This window comes from Elephas maximus, chromosome 4, assembly GCF_024166365.1.
Source record: "Elephas maximus indicus isolate mEleMax1 chromosome 4, mEleMax1 primary haplotype, whole genome shotgun sequence".
Lineage (NCBI taxonomy): Eukaryota > Metazoa > Chordata > Mammalia > Proboscidea > Elephantidae > Elephas > Elephas maximus.
Window position 1 is genome coordinate 128,940,409 of NC_064822.1, and position 16,999 is coordinate 128,957,407.

The window sequence follows — 16,999 nt, forward strand, 5'->3', positions numbered from 1 at the left end:
CCATAGGATTTCCAAGGCTGTAATCTTCTTTTTTTTCCTCTCTCTCTCTTTTTAATTTTTATTGTGCTTTAAGTGAAAGTTTACAAATCAAGTCAGTCTTTCATACAAAAATTTATATACACCTTGCTGTATACTCCTAGTTGCTCTCCCCCTAATGAGACAGCACAATTCTTCTCTCCACCCTCTATTTCTGTGTCCATTCAGCCAGCCTCTGTCCCCCTCTGCCTTCTCATCTCCCCTCCAGACAGGAGTTGCCCACCTAGCCTCATGCATCTACTTGATCCAAGAAGCTCACTCCTCACCACTATCATTTTCTATCTTATACTCTAGTCCAAACCCTATCTGAAGAGTTGGCTTTGGGAATGGTTCCTGTCTTGGGCTAACAGAAGGTCTGGGGACCATGAACTCCGGGGTCCTTCTAGTCTCAGTCTGGTCTTTTTATGAGAATTTGAGGTCTGCATCTCACTGCTCTCCTGCTCCCTCTGTTGTGTTCCCTGTCAGGGCAGTCATCGGTTGTAGTTGGGCACCATCTTGTTCTTCTGGTCTCAGGCTGATGTAGTCTCCAGTTTATGTGGCCCTTTCTGTCTCTTGGGCTCATAATTACCTTGTGTCTTTGGTGTTCTTCATTCTCCTTTGCTCCAGGTGGGTTGAGACGAATTGATGCATCTTAGTTGGCTGCTTGCTAGAGTTTAAGACCACAGACGCCACTCCCCAAAGTGGGATGCAGAATATTTTCTTAATAGATTTTATTACGCCAATTGACCTAGATGTCCCCTGAAACCATGGTCCCCAAACCCCGCCCCTGCTGCACTGGCCTTTGAAGTGTTTGGTTTATTCAGGAAACTTCTTTGCTTTTAGTTTAGTCCAGTTGTGCTGACTTCTCCTGTATTGTGTGTTGTCTTCCCTTCACCTAAAATAGTTCTTGTCTACTATCTAATTAGTGCATATGCCTCTCCCTCCCTCCCTCCCCACTCTCATAACTATCAAAGAATATTTTCTTCTCTGTTTAAACTATTTCTTGAGTTCTTATAATAGTGGTCTCATATAATATTTGTCCTTTTGTAACTGACTAATTTCACTCAGCATAACGCCTTCCAGATTCCTCCATGTTATGAAATGCTCCACGGATTCATCATTGTTCTTTACCAATGCATAGTATTCCATTGTGTGAATATATCGTAATTTATCCAGTTATCGTTGGTGGGCACCTTGGTGGCTTCCATCTTTTTGCTATTGTAAACAGTGCTGCAATGAACATGGGTGTGCATATATCTGTTCGTGTAAAGGCTCTTACTTCTCTAGGATATATTCCAATGAGTGGGATTGCTGGATCGTATGGTAGTTCTATTTCTAGCTTTTTAAGGAAGCACCAAATTGATTTCTAAAATGGTTGTACCATTTTACGTCCGCACCAGCACTGTATAGTGTTCCAGTCTCTCCACAACCTCGTCAACATTTATTACTTTGTGATTCTTGGGATTAATGCCAGCCTTGTTGGAGTGAGATAGAATCTCATTGTAGTTTTCATTTACATTTCTCTAATGGCTGATAATTGTGCACATTTCCTTGTGTATCTGTTAGCTACCTGAATGTCACCTTTACTGAAGTGCCAAGGCTGTAATACTTATATATGTATGCATGTATGTAGCACATGATCAGGAACCAGTGGTACTGAAGGAAGAAGTCCAAGCTGCACTGAGGACATTGGCGAAAAACAAGGCTCCAGGAATTGATGGAATATCAATTGAGATATTTCAACAAATGGTTGTAGCACTGGAAGTGCTCACTGGTCTATGCCAAGAAATATGGAAGACAGCTTCCTGGCCAACTGACTGGAAGAGATCCATATTTATGCCTATTCCCAAGAAAGGTGATCCAACCAAATGTGGAAATTATCAAACAATATCATTAATATCACACATAAGCAAAATTTTGCTGAAGCTCATTCAAAAGTGGCTGCAGCAATATATCAACAAGGAACTACCAGAAATTCGGGCTGGTTTCAGAAGAGGACATGGAACCAGGGATATCAGTGCTGATGTCAGATGGATCCTGGCTGAAAGCAGAGAATACCACAAAGATGTTTATCTATGTTTTATTGAGTATGCAAATGCATTCAACTGTGTGGAGCACAACAAATTAAGTATAACATTGTGAAGAATGGGAATTCCAGAATACTTCATTGTGCTTATGGGGAACCTGTACATAGATCAAGAAGCAGTTGTTCAGACAGAACAAGGGGATACTGAGTGGTTTAAAGTCAAGAAAGTTGGGCGTCAGGGTTGTATCCTTTCACCATACCTATTCAATCTGTATGCTGAGCAAATACTCCAAGAAGCTGGACTATATGAAGAAGAACAGGGCATCAGGATTGGAGGAACACTCATTAACAACTTGTGTCATGCAGGTGACACAACCTTGCTTGCTGAAAGTGAAGAGGACTTGAAGCACTTACTAATGAAGATCAAAGACCACAGCCTTCAGTATTGATTATACCTCAACATAAAGAAAGCAAACATCCTCACAACTAGACCAATAAGCTACATCATGATAAATGGAGAAAAGATTGAAGTTGTCTAGGATTTCATTTGACTTGGACCCACAATCAACACCCATGGAAGCATTTGTCAAGATATCAAAAGATGCATTGCACTGGGCAAATATGCTGCAAAGGACCTTTTTAAAGTGTTGAAAAGCAAAGATGTCACCTTGAAGACTATGATGCACCTGGCCCAAGCCATGGTGTTTCCAATCACATCATATGCATGTGAAAGCTGGACAATGAAGAAGAATTGACGCCTTTGGATTGTGGTGTTGGCAAAGAATATTGACTATACCGTAGACTGCCAAAAGAATGAACAAATCTGTTTTGGAAGAAGTACAGCCAGAATGCTCCTTAGAAGCAAAGATGGCGAGATTGCATCTTACATGCTTTGGTCATGTTGTCAGGAGGATCAGTCCCTGGAGAATGACATCATGCTTGGTAAGTACAGGGTCAGCAGAAAAGAGGAAGACCCTCAATGAGGTGGATTGACACAGTTGCTGCAACACTTGGCTCAAGCATAACAATTTTAAGGATGGCGCAGGACCGGACAGTGTTTCGTTCTGTTGCGCAAAGGGTCCTTTTGAGTTGGAACCGATTTGACGGCACCTAACAACAACAACACCAACAATCTTTACAGAATTAGATTGTTGCATCTTTCTCCTGTGGAGCCACTGGTGGGTTCAAAATGCTGACCTTTTGGTTAGCAGCCAAATGCTTCACCACTGCACCACCAGGACTCCTTCACATTGACCTAAGCACTTCTATTTCCCTGTGAAGAAAGCTACTGGATAAATACAAAAAGATTTTTTTTTGTTGTTTTGTTTTAAGCTTTTTTTAATTACAGAAAGTATTTTAACTTTAGAAATCAAAATACTATTCTCTCCTTTTGTTTATTGCAGAGTAAAAAATTTACACACAACACAGATATGCCAAAACCTAGCTTTGTCCATAAGTGATCTGTTTAAATTACCAGACTTCATCCTGCTTGCAGGGAAGCAGGCGGCGCGAGGGGAGAGGAGCATAAATAGGTAAAAGTTCCGGAAGAAAACATATGGCATGCTCAAACTGGGTAATGGAGAAGAATTTAAGAAAAGATTGGTATTTTTAAAGATGTGGAAAGGGTTTAAGAAATTCCACAAGAAATCGTGCAATGCCCAAGGCTAATAATAGCTGGAAGCCTGTTAGGGGCAAGAGTTGAGAGCAGTTTCCAGAACTGGGACAGAGCTATGTGGGATGAGGGCTGCCTGCAAGAAGCTGGGTCTTCTTGTAGAAAGATACCATTAACCTGCATGGAAACCTGGCAGAAGGGATTCAGGGAATAAATCCTCTGACCTTATTCTTCTTTCACCCTTCCATGTCCTGCCATCTGCTGCCATTAGCAAATGCAATCAAAAGCCAGAGAGAGAGGACATATATTGGTCAATTTCTATAGGTCAGCCTATCTGGGCACAAAATAGAGTGTATAAGGGTAGAATATGGATCTAGAAGGCCAGATATGCACAATCTATCCCTTTCAGCCTCAGCATCCACTCTCTTCCTTGTCTAGGTGAAAAAAAAAATTGAGTCTCCAACACAGGTGACATATAGAATCTCATCAGCTACAATATCATCTATTTGGTCATAGTCCCACCTGAAAACTAAACTAAAATATTAGCCAGCACAAGTACTCTAAATATCAGTTGGAGGAAAGGAGAAGAAAGGACAATTAACATAAAATACTTCTGCTACAGTTCCTACTTTTATAGCTGTTTGCAAGATCTAAGTTAATTAATACACGGATTCCTTCTTCCACAACAGATTCCAAGTTGCCCTTACTCTCTGGCTGCACCTCAGCTGGATGAAGTCCTTCACTGGTCAAGTGACTTAAACCCTCACTCCCATAAGAGTCAAGTACTTAACAATCCTGTCTTTTTTGAGTGATGTAACTTTCCATTGATCAGACTATTGAGCAAGGAAGAAACTCAGTGAATCTTCTTGGTCCAGTTTCAATATGCCTAACCCTCATCGTGTAGCAATAATACAATTCCTCCCTATCTAGAAATCAGAATGAGTCATTTTAGCCTTCTCTGCCTGTTTTTTCAACAGTAAACATTCCTTGAAAGTATGCTTTAAAGACAAATTCCCTGTGGTTGTCTCAGAGACAAACAGACCGTTGGAACTATCTTCATCTGATACAAGTGTCTTCACGCAAATCTTAAAATCTCGACCTCCTTTTAGAACAAAATTGTCTGCCTGTCTTCAGTTCAATTCCTAAGTGAAGCACTGCATATTAATGAATAATATAATGTAAATTGAAGACTAGAAGAAATACTAAAGAAGTACTTTTCTTTCATGGTCCATATGTATGTAGCTTTATTTCCCAGGCAACCCAAATTGAGTGTCGCAGTAATAGGCACACACCTGTTTTCTCTGGCTTTTCTTCCATCTACTCCAGTGCCAGGCCCCCTGAGAGTCCTAAATAGTGCTTAGCATGTTTAGTGGATATCTCTTGCAAACTCATAGATTAGTTTTCTTGAATACCTAAGCGTTGCCATCTGCCACTGGGTGAGGAGATATTCAACTCTTCTGCCAATGCGAAGAGCAGCAGCAATGCTGACAAGCCAGCCAAATGCTAGCCACTGCTACTGATGTCCAAAAAACAGGCTTGCTTCAGCAGATGCCAACAAATGACTATGAGCAATTGACACTCTCTCATGTGGCTGCCAATATTGCCAGAACTGCCCTCCAGAAATGAAGAAAATATAGGGTCACTATGAGTCGGAATCAACTCGACAGCACTGGGTTCACAGGTACCTTATGTCTTGTATCCACTGGCATTCAGAATTTTTAAAGTTCTTTATTTCAGACTCCTTGTCCTAGGATTAAGGCATTTGTGCATCCGTGAGGGCTGGGCTCATTGTATCAACATTTATTTTAATAATCACCCATTTTTATTATTTCCAACTCTTTGCTAGTTTTAAAATTCTGCAATTCACTCATTCATTCAACAAATAATTATTGTGCACCACCTTGTGCCAGGGACTGTCCCAGGCTTTGGAAATACAGAAGTAAATAAAAGAGACAAAAAACCCTGCCCAAATGGAGTTTACATTCCAGCCTTGGAGACAGAACACTTCCTCCTTTTAGAAATGGTTTATTTTGTTCTCTTTTACTAAATCTTCCTTCTGTTCTCACCTCTAAAGGTTGGAGGGCCCAAAGGTCAGACCTCAGACCTCTTCTCCTCTGTCCACATTAATTTCTCAAAGGGAAGAATTGTTATGGATATTGGTGGAAAAAAATAGGCTTTAGAGTAGGACTCAAGTTTGAATCTAGACTCTGCCATTTATTAGCTGTGTGACCTCAAACAAGTTACATAACATTTTTGTGCATTAGTTTTCTCACATGTAAAATAAAAACAATAATATTACCTACCTGTTATGGATTGAATTGTGTCCCCCCAAAAATGTGTGTCAACTTTGTTAGACCATAATTCCCAATGTTGTGTGATTGTCTACCATTTTGTCATCTGATGTGATTTCCCTCTGTTTCGTACATAAATCCTACTTCTATGACATTAACAAGGCAGGGTTAGAGGAAATTATGTTAATGAGGTAGGATTCAATCTACAAGATTAGGTTGTATCTTGAGTCAATCTCTTCTGAGATATAAAAGAGAGAAGCTAGCAGAGAGACACGGGGACCTTATGCTACCAAGAATGAAGAATGAAGGGACCGTATCTTTGGACCCAAGGTCTCTGCAATGAGAATCTCCTAGACCAAGGGAAGACTGATGACAAGGACCCTCCTCCAGAACCAACAGAGAAAGAAAGCTTTCCCTTGGAGCTGGCAGCCTAAATTCAGACTTCTGCATGTCCTTCTCCTGACCAACTCTCTGGCTTCATCTTCAACTTTCCCCTTGCTTACCCTGCTTCAGCCCTGACCTTCTTGCTATTACTTGAATACTTTGAACACGCCAAGCTTGTCCCCATCTTAGGGCTTATCTCTTGCTGTAGGACAGCTGTTCACAGAGTCCATGTTCTCACTCCGCTCAGGTTTCTAATCCTCAGAGAGGTCTTCCTGATCTCTCTATTTAAAATTACAGCCCTCCCCGTTAAGTCTGATCTCCATAACCTGCTCTGTTTTTCTTCATAGCACTTATCAGTATGTGTTACCATATAATTATCTGTTATATTTATCCAAGAATGTAAGTTCCATGAGGACAGGGCTTTTTTCGTCACCATGTTCCTTTGCACAAACTTGGCACTTGGTAAATATACAGCAAAAATTAAATGAATGACCAAAGTAAGTAACCAAATTATTTCACGTGTGGTAAGTACTATGGAGAAAAACGAAATGGGTTAACAGGAGTGGGAGGGGTGTGGAGATATGGTGAGGAGTCTATTTTTGGTAGGATGGCCAGGGAAGGTTTCTCTAAGGAGGTAACATTGGAGCAGAGATCTTAATGAAGGAAGTGATCACGAAATGCTTGCAGGAAGAGTGTTCTGGGCATAGTGAAGAGTGAGTTCAATGACTCCCAGGCAGGGATAAGACTGAGGTATGTGAAGATCAGCAAAGAGGCCAGTGTGGCTGCAGCAGACGGAAAAAGGAGAAGGGTGGTAGAAGATGAGATTGGGGAGGGGGCAAGGACATAATCAGAGCTTTGGATTTCATTCTTAATGTGAAGGGAAGCCATTGGGAAAGCAGGGAAGTGCCATAATCTGATGTTTTTGTTTTATGTCTACTATAGCTGATGTGTTGGAAACAGTAGGAGCACTTGTAGAAGCTATTGCAGTATTCAGAGGAGAGATGAGGGCGGTTGAGTAGAACTGAGCCAAAGAGGATGTAAGAAATGGGCAAATTCAGCCCTTTTTTTGAAGTTAAAACTGACAGAATTCCTGATTGGTTCAATGCACAGAGTTGGGGAAGGAAAAGCCAAGGTTACTACACCTGCTTTTGAAATATATATGACATTACGTGAAGGGTTTAAAAATCTCTTAGAAAATCCCTCCAATTTGGGGGATAAAACTTCTTTCATTTACGGATCACTTTCCCGAAGGTTGGTCAAAAGGAAATACTGTGCCAAGTTTTGCTCATGTCATTACACTGAGACTTATTTGGAAGAAGAGAGGAAAGAGTCCTAAAACCAAGCTTATTCCAGAAATCATCAAAGTTCTTTCATCTCTTAGCATTCATCATTTGAGGCTCAAATCCAGAGGTATTGACTCCACTTTATCCTCGAGTGAACCTGCATTTTAGGCGATATGTGCTCATCAATGAGGTTAGCTCACGACAAGGCTTGACTTAATCCTCAGCAAATAGAAACTTAACAGTCTTAGAAACCCTATGGTGAGTGGTGAGTGACAACTGGACAAACAACTGGGGAGTAGCCTGTAAAATAAACCCATGGCTTCTATTTGTTTGGAGAAGGAAACACTTTAGACAGCTGACCACTGACGTTCACTGTCTGTAAAAAGACCTACACGATCTCTTGAAGCCCTTTCCCCCAAGGAACCACTCTTCAGTGCCACTCTTCATCTGCCCACTTCTCCTTGGTAGGACTAATCCAACCTTTATCTTTACCTCTGCTCTCTCCACTCTGTACCACTGTATAAATATTAAAGATATACAGCCAATGTGTTTCATAATATCGTGTCCATCTTCCTTCCACCCCCAAGACTTCTCTACCAATGCTAAGCTCCACTACTAGAGAAGAACCCCAAAACACAGTCAAAAGCCAAGCCCATTGCCTTTGAATCAATTCCGACTCCTGGTAACCCTATAGGACAGAGCAGAACTGCCCCATGGAGTTTAAAAGAAGCACCTGGTGGATTTGAACTGCCAACATTTTGGGGTTAGCAGGCATACCTCTTAACCACAGCTCTCCATTATCTTATCGTCTGACTTTTGGGAACAGTGGAGAATGCCCCCACTACTAGGCTAACCAGAATTAAAGCAGTTCATCTACAGCAATGGAGGCTGCATGTATTTCTCCTGAGTTATATCAACCTTTTATCCACAAACTGATAATGATGCAAATGGGTTCTTTTCAGCTTCTTACCTTTTTCAATTTCAGAGTTACATGCTGAATCAACTTCATAAATCTATATAGTCAGTATAGCAAAGAGCCTTGAAATCAGAAAGACCTAGTTCAATAAGGGCCAACTACTTATAGTTAAACAATGTGTCTCATCTTCAAAATGGGGAAAATAATAATACCTACCTCACTTGCTCGTACTGAACAAGAAAGTCATTTATATGAGGTTCTTGGCCCAGTTAATAAGTGGGAATGATGATGATGATTTTGAAGGGAAAAAACCACAAAGCCACAAGATTTAGGAAATCAAAGTATTTATTGAGATTGAACAAACACCTCTCCAAAATTATTTCATAAATATTAATAACAGCCTTAAAATCAAGTAGCAATATCATGTATTTCCGCAAATAAATTCATATTAGTAAAATGGCATAAATAGAACATATGCTTATAACAATAAATAAATTAATAAATATAAAGTATTTTTTATATGGCAGCATGAAGTTCTTTAAGTTTCTTTTCACCCCCTAAAAGGAAAGGTAAGCAATCCTTTTTTGTGGGAATAGATAATTGCTTAAAAGAAAATATTTTCTGTGTGTAAGACACCAGTTACAATAAAATGTTATCAATAAATCTCTTTACACTTCAAAGTTTCACCTTCAAGTCAGACAGGCACAAATAACATTATTCCTCTTTTTAAGCTAAGCAGGGGTTCATTTGGAATCCACCCATGATGGTTGAGTTTGAGTTCCCATTTTCTTTTAGGTGAAAAAAAAAAAAAAGTGTGCATCTTATTGTTATTTCTAACAGGCAAGACGGGTTATTCATTTTTCATCTGTGCTCTGGTCAAACACAGGCATCCCTCAGGGCCATGAACAGCAAACCCAGTTCTCCAATTGCTTTAATCGCTCCATTCTGTCCAAGCTGTGAAATAAGAACACAGAAGTATTGAGTATTTTAACCTTGTTTTCCAAGAGGAACAAACTAGAATGAGATGGCATGATTAGGTTGCTGGAGACACAAATAAGGCTTTACTTAGCCTTTTGAAAAAGACTATGATAAGGATGTTCTTTTAGCAAGAGTATCATAGGACTTGCCAAAGACCTTAAAACTGTGTTTATTGGAACTGAGCAGGCACCAGCAGGCATCATCACAACTGCACTGCACATGAATGAAGATGTTTAAAACCTGGCCAGAGGCTTGGCCACCCCTTTCCTTGCCAAAGCAAGCATATCAGTTATGCTGGTACTTGGGGATCCTGAATGCCATCCATACGGCTTGCCCTGTGTCATAGTCCCACAGCCGTCTATGACCAGTATTCAAAACAACTCAGCTCAAACAGCCTAAATCAAAATCACACATTTGCCAACTTTGGCTTTATTTGTTCTTTACCTTCTTGACAAACAAAAAAGGTTTCACTTTCATGGGAAAAATACCAATTAAGTCCTTTCCAGTTGCTTTAATTAATAGAAAGTCAGATACAGGTCCTAACACCCAGCCCCTTTCTCCTCCTTCCAAGTTGTATACAGATGAGGCTCTCAAATGCAAGGGGGCAGAGAAACCAAGTTCAAACTCAAGCATCCTCCACTGAAGATCATCTATTAAATCTATTCTAGATTATTTCAAGAAAAATCCTCAGTCACCGTGTCCTCTACACTTTGTTCTTCTCTCTATCCCTCCTTTCTTCCATCACCCTACTTTTCCCTCCTTCCTTTGACATAGTGCCAAAGGATGCTTTTTCTGTCTCAGACTCCCGAGACCATGAAGAGTTTTGAAGCTCACCTAGCCCTGCTCTCATACACTCTGCTGCAGCCTGGCTCCCTGTTGTCTCCAGTGATGGGGAACTAATACCTCCCAGGACTGCCCCTCCCACTCCAGACCAGGCGAGCTTTCTTTAAATAACTTTCCTCTCTTGCATGTGCTTTCTGGGGCTACAGAAAAAAAAGTACAATCACTCTTCCACGGGGCAAATGTGGGAGTTGATTCTCCGTAAAACGGATTAAAGGTTTTAAAATCTCTGTTTCCCCATACAGATCACCATCAGATTTTCCTCACTTCACTTTTATTAAGACAACAAAATATGCTGACATTTAGGATATTTCTAAGCAAAAAGTACAAAACACTTCTTGGTCATGGCATGCTAATATTCAGCCCTCTGTATCTAAGTAATAGTTCTATAACAAGAGAATTATTCTTCAAAATGAAATACTGCGAAGGCTCCGGTATAGATAGATGTTAAGATCAAAGAAAGAGGGAAATGAGGTCAAGTTTGATACTGAAAATTCCATCAACTAAAGCCTGCATATTTCTGAGAGTTTAATTGTACCTACTTGCAAGAGCATCACTTTCTCATCTACTTATCATTCCTCAGAGTCCCTGAGGGGTGTAAATGGTTAACATCCTTAAATGATAGGTTGGAGGTGTATGTCCATCCAGAGGCACCTCGGAAGAAAGGACTAGAGACCTACTTCTGAAAAACCAGCCAACTAAAGCCCTATGGAGCACAGTTATACTCTGACACACACGTGGGGTTGCCATGAATCAGGATCGACTGGAAGGCAACTGGTTTAATCATTCCTCTGGATTTTGGGTGAGTCACAACAGTTAGTTTGAGTCTTTTGATGTTGAATCTTATCCCTGTCTAGACCACCCAAGAGTATCATTCACTGTAGAAACATACACTGGTCCATGATAGATAGATGCTCGTTACAGATTTGCTGAGGGAAAGAAGGAAGAAACCAGAAAGAAAGAGGAGAAGGAGAGAGGAAGAAAACGTGACTTCCAATTCAGATTTCTTTCTCACTAAAATAAATTAACCTTTGCTAATGTTTTCATTCTATTTAAAACTCTGGGAAAAAATCCGGTTTTTGTTTTGTTTTTTTCATTTTTGCTTATAAACAGAAACCAATAGCTGCTGGGTGTTACATCAGGATAATTAAATTTAAGTATCAATCATTCCAGTAATTTTCCCTTTGTGCAATTCCAGCTCTTTTGTTATTGCTGCTCTGAGTTTATATCTTCAAATTTTAAATCATCAAATTAATGTTTTTAAAAATCACTTCAAATTAATCTGCCTCAGGCACTTATCTACTTTTGAGCAAGTTTTTCTCATATTACATTAGTCAGTTGGAAACGGAAATTCTTATGAGAATTAATAATACTAAAACTAAGTATGTATTGCAGCTGGGAAAAGTGCTGGCCTGGAATTCAGGACACCTGTGTTCTAGCCCTGACTATGTCACTGAATGTTTGAGATCATGAGGTAATGAGACTAGATAGCCTAAGTTCCCAGCAAGTTCTAGAATCACATGATTTGCAAAACTTAGAAATTGATTTATAAGTATATAGGCACCGTCATGGATTGAATTATGTTCCCCCAAAAAGTGTGTACATCAACTTGGTTAGGCCGTGATTCCCAGTACTGTACGGTTGTCTATATTTTGTGACTGTAATTTTATGTTGAAAGGATTAGGGTGGGATTGTAACACAACCCTCACTCTGGTCACCCCCCTGATCCAAGGTAAAGGGAGTTTCCCTGGGATGTGGTCTGCACCACCCTTTATCTCTCAAGAGATAAAAGGAAAGGGAAGCAAGCAGAGAGTGGGGGGCCTCATGCCACCAAGAAAGCAGCACCAGGGCCAGAGCACGTCCTTTGGACATGGGGTCCCTGCACCTGAGAAGCTCCTTGACCTTGGGAAGACTGAGGACAAGGACCTTCCTCCAGAGCTGACAGAGAAAGAAAGCATTCCCCTGCAGCCAATGCCCTGAATTTGGACTTGTAACCTACTAGACCGTGAGAAAATAAATTTCTCTTTGTTGAAGCCATCGGGTTGAGGTATTTCTGTTATAGCACCACTAGATGACTAACACAGACATATTTATACACACATGCAACTAAATAATCAACCTGATGGTAGAAGAATCAAATAGAAATCAGAGTGGAAAAAAGAAAGAAAGAAAGGAAAAAAAGACAACATCTGTCTCTCCTATTTAACAATTTAGCGTTAATAGTTATCAGTAGTACCTTTTTCACAGTATCCTTCAGCTTTTGCACATTTTTCTGAATATGCTGGTCGTCATCCTGAATGCGCTACAAAATGAAAACAAAAGTAACTATTTTAATGTGGTCATGCCGAAGCTTAGTGAGCCACAGTCTCTCTACCTGACGCGTGTTACAAGTCACCCGGGATTAAAAAGCTTCTAGTAATTTTGCCCACAGTGACCCAGATTTTACCAGCGACCTAGATTTCTCAGCCTTTTGAATTCCTTTGGACACCAAAATCCAGTCACTTTCTTTACATGGGACCTCTCTTCAACCTTAAGAAATCCTACTGAGGTTTCAGTTTGTGAAAAAAGTTAAATGGTTTATGCAAATTCACTCAGGAATAAAACCTAAAAATTGTGCCTTATGAAAAACGTGTCCTCAGAACAAGAAAAGTACATAAACACCGTTGTGAACAGTAGCCCCTCTATGATAAATACCAGGTGCCCATTCCACTGAAAACTTTTCTCAGAGTGTTACCTGTTCAGAGTCATCAAGTTCACACACCTCTGACTCCGTCACTTCCCTTGACATCAAAAGGGGCAACAGTTTCTGCACTCCCACCCCAAACGTTAAAACTTTCAACTTTTCTCTTTTTTACTTTCTTTTTGTTTCCTATCCCCCTCCCCCAACAACTTTAACTCAGAGGGTCCATTTTCTCACCTAGGCTTTGTACCTTAAAGCTCCCAACACTTTCCTCATCACATATAACCTGAATTGCTGTTTTCTAGGGACAAGTGAAGCTTCAATGCACTTGATTTTTTAGACCTTGTTCACCACCATAAACTCAAAATGTGACTCAAAGCAAAAACAAACAAACATTCTCTTATTCCAAATGACTTTTGGCAATAGAGTTGCAGAGGCACCTCTTACTGCCAATATCATGGGAGTAGAGGGGACAGGAGAGGAGGAGGGGAAGAGTAGAGGTTAAGGTGGAGAAGGGGACTTTAAATGGAAGGAGAGAAGTAAGGAAAGCAGCTAGGAATGGGGGGACTTGGGCTGAGAGGAGAACTTACACATTGGCTTAGCTTGTTGCTCAGTCTGTCCAGGAAGGACACCACCTCCTGCATATAGGGCTGGAATCTATCAGACTGTGGAAGCAGCACTTCTACCAGGGTGAAGTTCAGCACCTGCTTCATCAGATAGCAGCGCTCACTCATCTGCAGAGCCAAAGATAAACAGCAGGAGTCACAAAAGGCAGAAATCCAGAAGACCCAAACCATCATCACCACCCTTCAAAAAACCATGACTGGCACCCTGCCCAGCTCCTCTTGACTAGGCTTACATGGACTCCATGAAACAGTTTCTCCCCAATGAGACGAACATCAGTGTTGTTATCTGCCAAACTGGCCTGGAAAAGAAGGAAAGACTAAGTACCTGGACATTGAGAAGATAGAAGAGAAGTCCGTAAGTAGAGGTATACCCCAGCCCTTCTCCCCAGAGCAACCTCAGTAAGACCAAAGCAAGAATCCAGATACGTGCATGAGTTTAATAAAATGTACCAAGGAGTGAAGTAAAAAAGAAATCATTAGATGGGCTACCAAATGGCTCCTCTTTGAGTAAAACTCAATGTTATAAATCCTAAAGGCCAAAGTGAAAGGTCCTCTGATAAAGTCAGCTCTCCAGTCTATAACTTAAACAACCTGTTCCTGTTGAGTTGACACCAACTCTTAGTGACTCTACAGGATAGAGTAGAACTACCCCATAGGCTTTCCACGGTGCTACTGGTGGATTTGAACTGCCGACCTTTTGGTTAGCAGTCAAGCTCATAACCGCTGCACCAACAGGGCTCCAAAGAGTATCAAAAGGGAAATGGAAAACTATCACACTCTACCAGTGGGTATAAGTGTTGTGTATTTCAAGGCCTTAGAAAGGCTCTGAAAAAAATTATACAAACTATTCAGGTTCCTAGTAAATAAAATGAGAAAGAGAAATTGAAACAGACTAGAACTGCCCCACATGACTTCCACGGAGCTACTGGTGCCTTTGAATGGCCACCCTTTTGGTTAGCAGCCAAGCTCTTAACCACTGCACCACCAAGGCTCCAAAGAGTCTATAGAGGGACATGGAAAACTATCTCTGTTCTACCAGTGGGTATAAACATTGATTTTGAAGGCCTTAGAAATGCTCTGAAGAAAATTGTACAAACTATTTAGGTTCCAAGTAAATAAAATGAGAAAGAGAGATTGAGATGAGTACCTCCTTAGCCAGCATGAAGGTGCGGTTGGTGATATAGGACTGCTGGAAGTTGGCCTTGTCAAGCCTGCAGTGAAAACTGATGGGTACAGCTGCCCCTTCCTGCACCAACAGGGCAAGGAGCAGGAGGCAGCTGGCGGCCAGAGTCCCCATAAGGGAAGTGCACACAGACTTCTGCACGGTGGCCATCGTAGACAACTCAAACTCCAGCAATTGGCGATGAGGGCAGGAGAACCTGGTATCAAGAGAAAAAGAGGCAGAGATAACATGAGCGAAAAAAAATTAGTCAAGGAGTATCATGCCAAACAAGCCAGTTATACCAAGTTTGCTTGAAACATTTACCTGTTTCGATGATTCTTCTGTGATATGAAGGGTAAAAATTGCTGCTTTTATAGCCCCCAGGACACTAAATATTTTTTTGTGTGTGTGAAAAAAATGACATCAGCAATAAGCTTATTTCCAGTATTGTCTTCTGAGAACTACCTAACCACCATAGGAGCCCACAAAACACCACCTCCTATTCTTCCCATCTTGCGATGCGAGTGTTTCCCTAAGACGTCACTATCAGGGCCTAAAGGGTGCTTTCACAGATAAATCCCAGAAATTTTCTAAACCCTACATAGTTTTCAAAGAAAACAGTTGCTTTGTCTTAGTAGATTCCAGGTTTAGTATAATAGTCTTTGATCTCCTAGAGTAACTGAGTAAGCATTTTGGTCACGGACTCATTTTCCTACCAGTTTCTCAGATTTTTATCTTAGTAGCTGTGATCATAAATGAAGGACCCACGTCTTATATCCTCTACTTTAAGGTAATGGCATCTTGGAGGTAATTTTGAAATATAATTATATCTCAACTATTTTAACATGCTTGATCCAAAACAAGGACTTATGTTTTAAAAATAACAGTGTTGCCTAATCACTGTTTTCTTCCCATATTGGGACTTTTTCTTAAGCAATCATAACAATAGGTACAAGTGCATCTTAAAATTTTATTCATTGAATTATAATCAATATCAATTTAAGCTTAGAAACAGAAATTCTGAACAATCTGATCACCATTTTTTTACCATGCAAATATTTTTTAACAAAAGAATATGATGGATTCAGTAGATATGAGCTTATCTTGAAATTTTGTGTGTTTATTCTAAACGAGACATGAGTTAAGTTTCTAAATCATATTTACAAGCAATCTTACCAGTGTTTTTATTATACATGTGGATTTCTGAAGAAGGGAATTTGGCAATACAATGGACAAAAGTTGACTTCAAATTGTTAAAAATACATTGAATACTAAATGATACCTAAAATCTAGATGGGAAGAGAAACAAATGTTAGGTAAGTCTCTCAGTTCTAAAGTGACAAAAGAGAAATGGAAAAAGTTAAAACCCTTCAGTGGAGCTGACGCTGAGCACGGATGTCCAGACAGAGAGGGCCACCTTGATTGTTCCCCTATCCAAGGTCATCTTCTCCTCACTTACAAAACTTACTCGTTTTCTTTCCACAACTACATATTTGTCATTAAAGGTATTTTCGGTAAATAAGCAATCTGCTTTCAAAACACAGTTCATCTATTGGTGGAGGGAGAAATAAGAATTAGGAAAATTCAGTTTAAAATTTGATTTTTCTCCTCACAACTAGTTAAGATTGAGAGTATTGAGGAACTGGGAGAAGGGAAGTGAATAACTAGAATCTTGAGCATTTTGTGAGGTGGTACTAATCCACAGGAAGTACCACAGTGAAGGGTTAGGATGGCGTGAGGACACAGCGTTTGGGAAAGTGGCCTTTGGTGAAAGATGCAAAAGGGAAGGTGAGAGAGAGTAAATAAAAACACATTTATTCCAAATGTTTGTTTGGGGCCATTCATAAAGATGAGAAAAATTTTCTTTACCCAATTTTCTATTACATGAGATACAGCCACTTTTGCCCAGAACCCTGTACAATAGCACCTAGAAGAATGTCTGGCATACAGAAGGTGATAAATGAATATTCACAGAGCCCTGGCTCTGTCACTGGTCATCTGGAAATCATGGGATAATGAGACTAGATGGCTTAAGTTCTCAACAAGTTCTAGGATCCTGTGATTTGCAAAATTTAGAAATTGAATTACAGATAGACACATCTGTATACACATGTGCCTAAATAATCAGCCTGGTGGTAGAAGAATCAAATAGAAATCACAGACTGGAAAAAAGAAAGACAACATTT

General features: G+C 40.2%; 1 protein-coding gene across 1 annotated transcript; it reads right to left on the reverse strand.

Annotated features, from left to right (window-relative positions):
• Window positions 1-9,403: 9,403 nt before the first annotated feature.
• Window positions 9,404-14,984, reverse strand: LOC126075763 (interleukin-22-like). The gene is made up of 5 exons (XM_049883820.1): window positions 14,799-14,984; window positions 13,885-13,950; window positions 13,616-13,759; window positions 12,582-12,647; window positions 9,404-9,481 (listed from the first exon to the last, which is right to left on the reverse strand). The coding sequence occupies exons 1-5, from the start codon at window positions 14,982-14,984 to the stop codon at window positions 9,404-9,406; spliced, it is 540 nt and encodes a 179-aa protein (XP_049739777.1).
• Window positions 14,985-16,999: the final 2,015 nt, after the last annotated feature.

Coding starts and splice junctions, on each gene's coding strand:
- LOC126075763 (XM_049883820.1), bottom strand. CDS start 14,984: ATGGCCACCGTGCAGAAGTCTGTGTGCACTTCCCTTATGGGGACTCTG. Junction 13,760..13,884: donor AACTGTTTCATGGAGTCCAT/GTAAGCCTAGTC, acceptor TTGGCTCTGCAG/ATGAGTGAGCGCTGCTATCT. Junction 9,482..12,581: donor TGAAGGATACTGTGAAAAAG/GTACTACTGATA, acceptor CTTATTTCACAG/CTTGGACAGAATGGAGCGAT.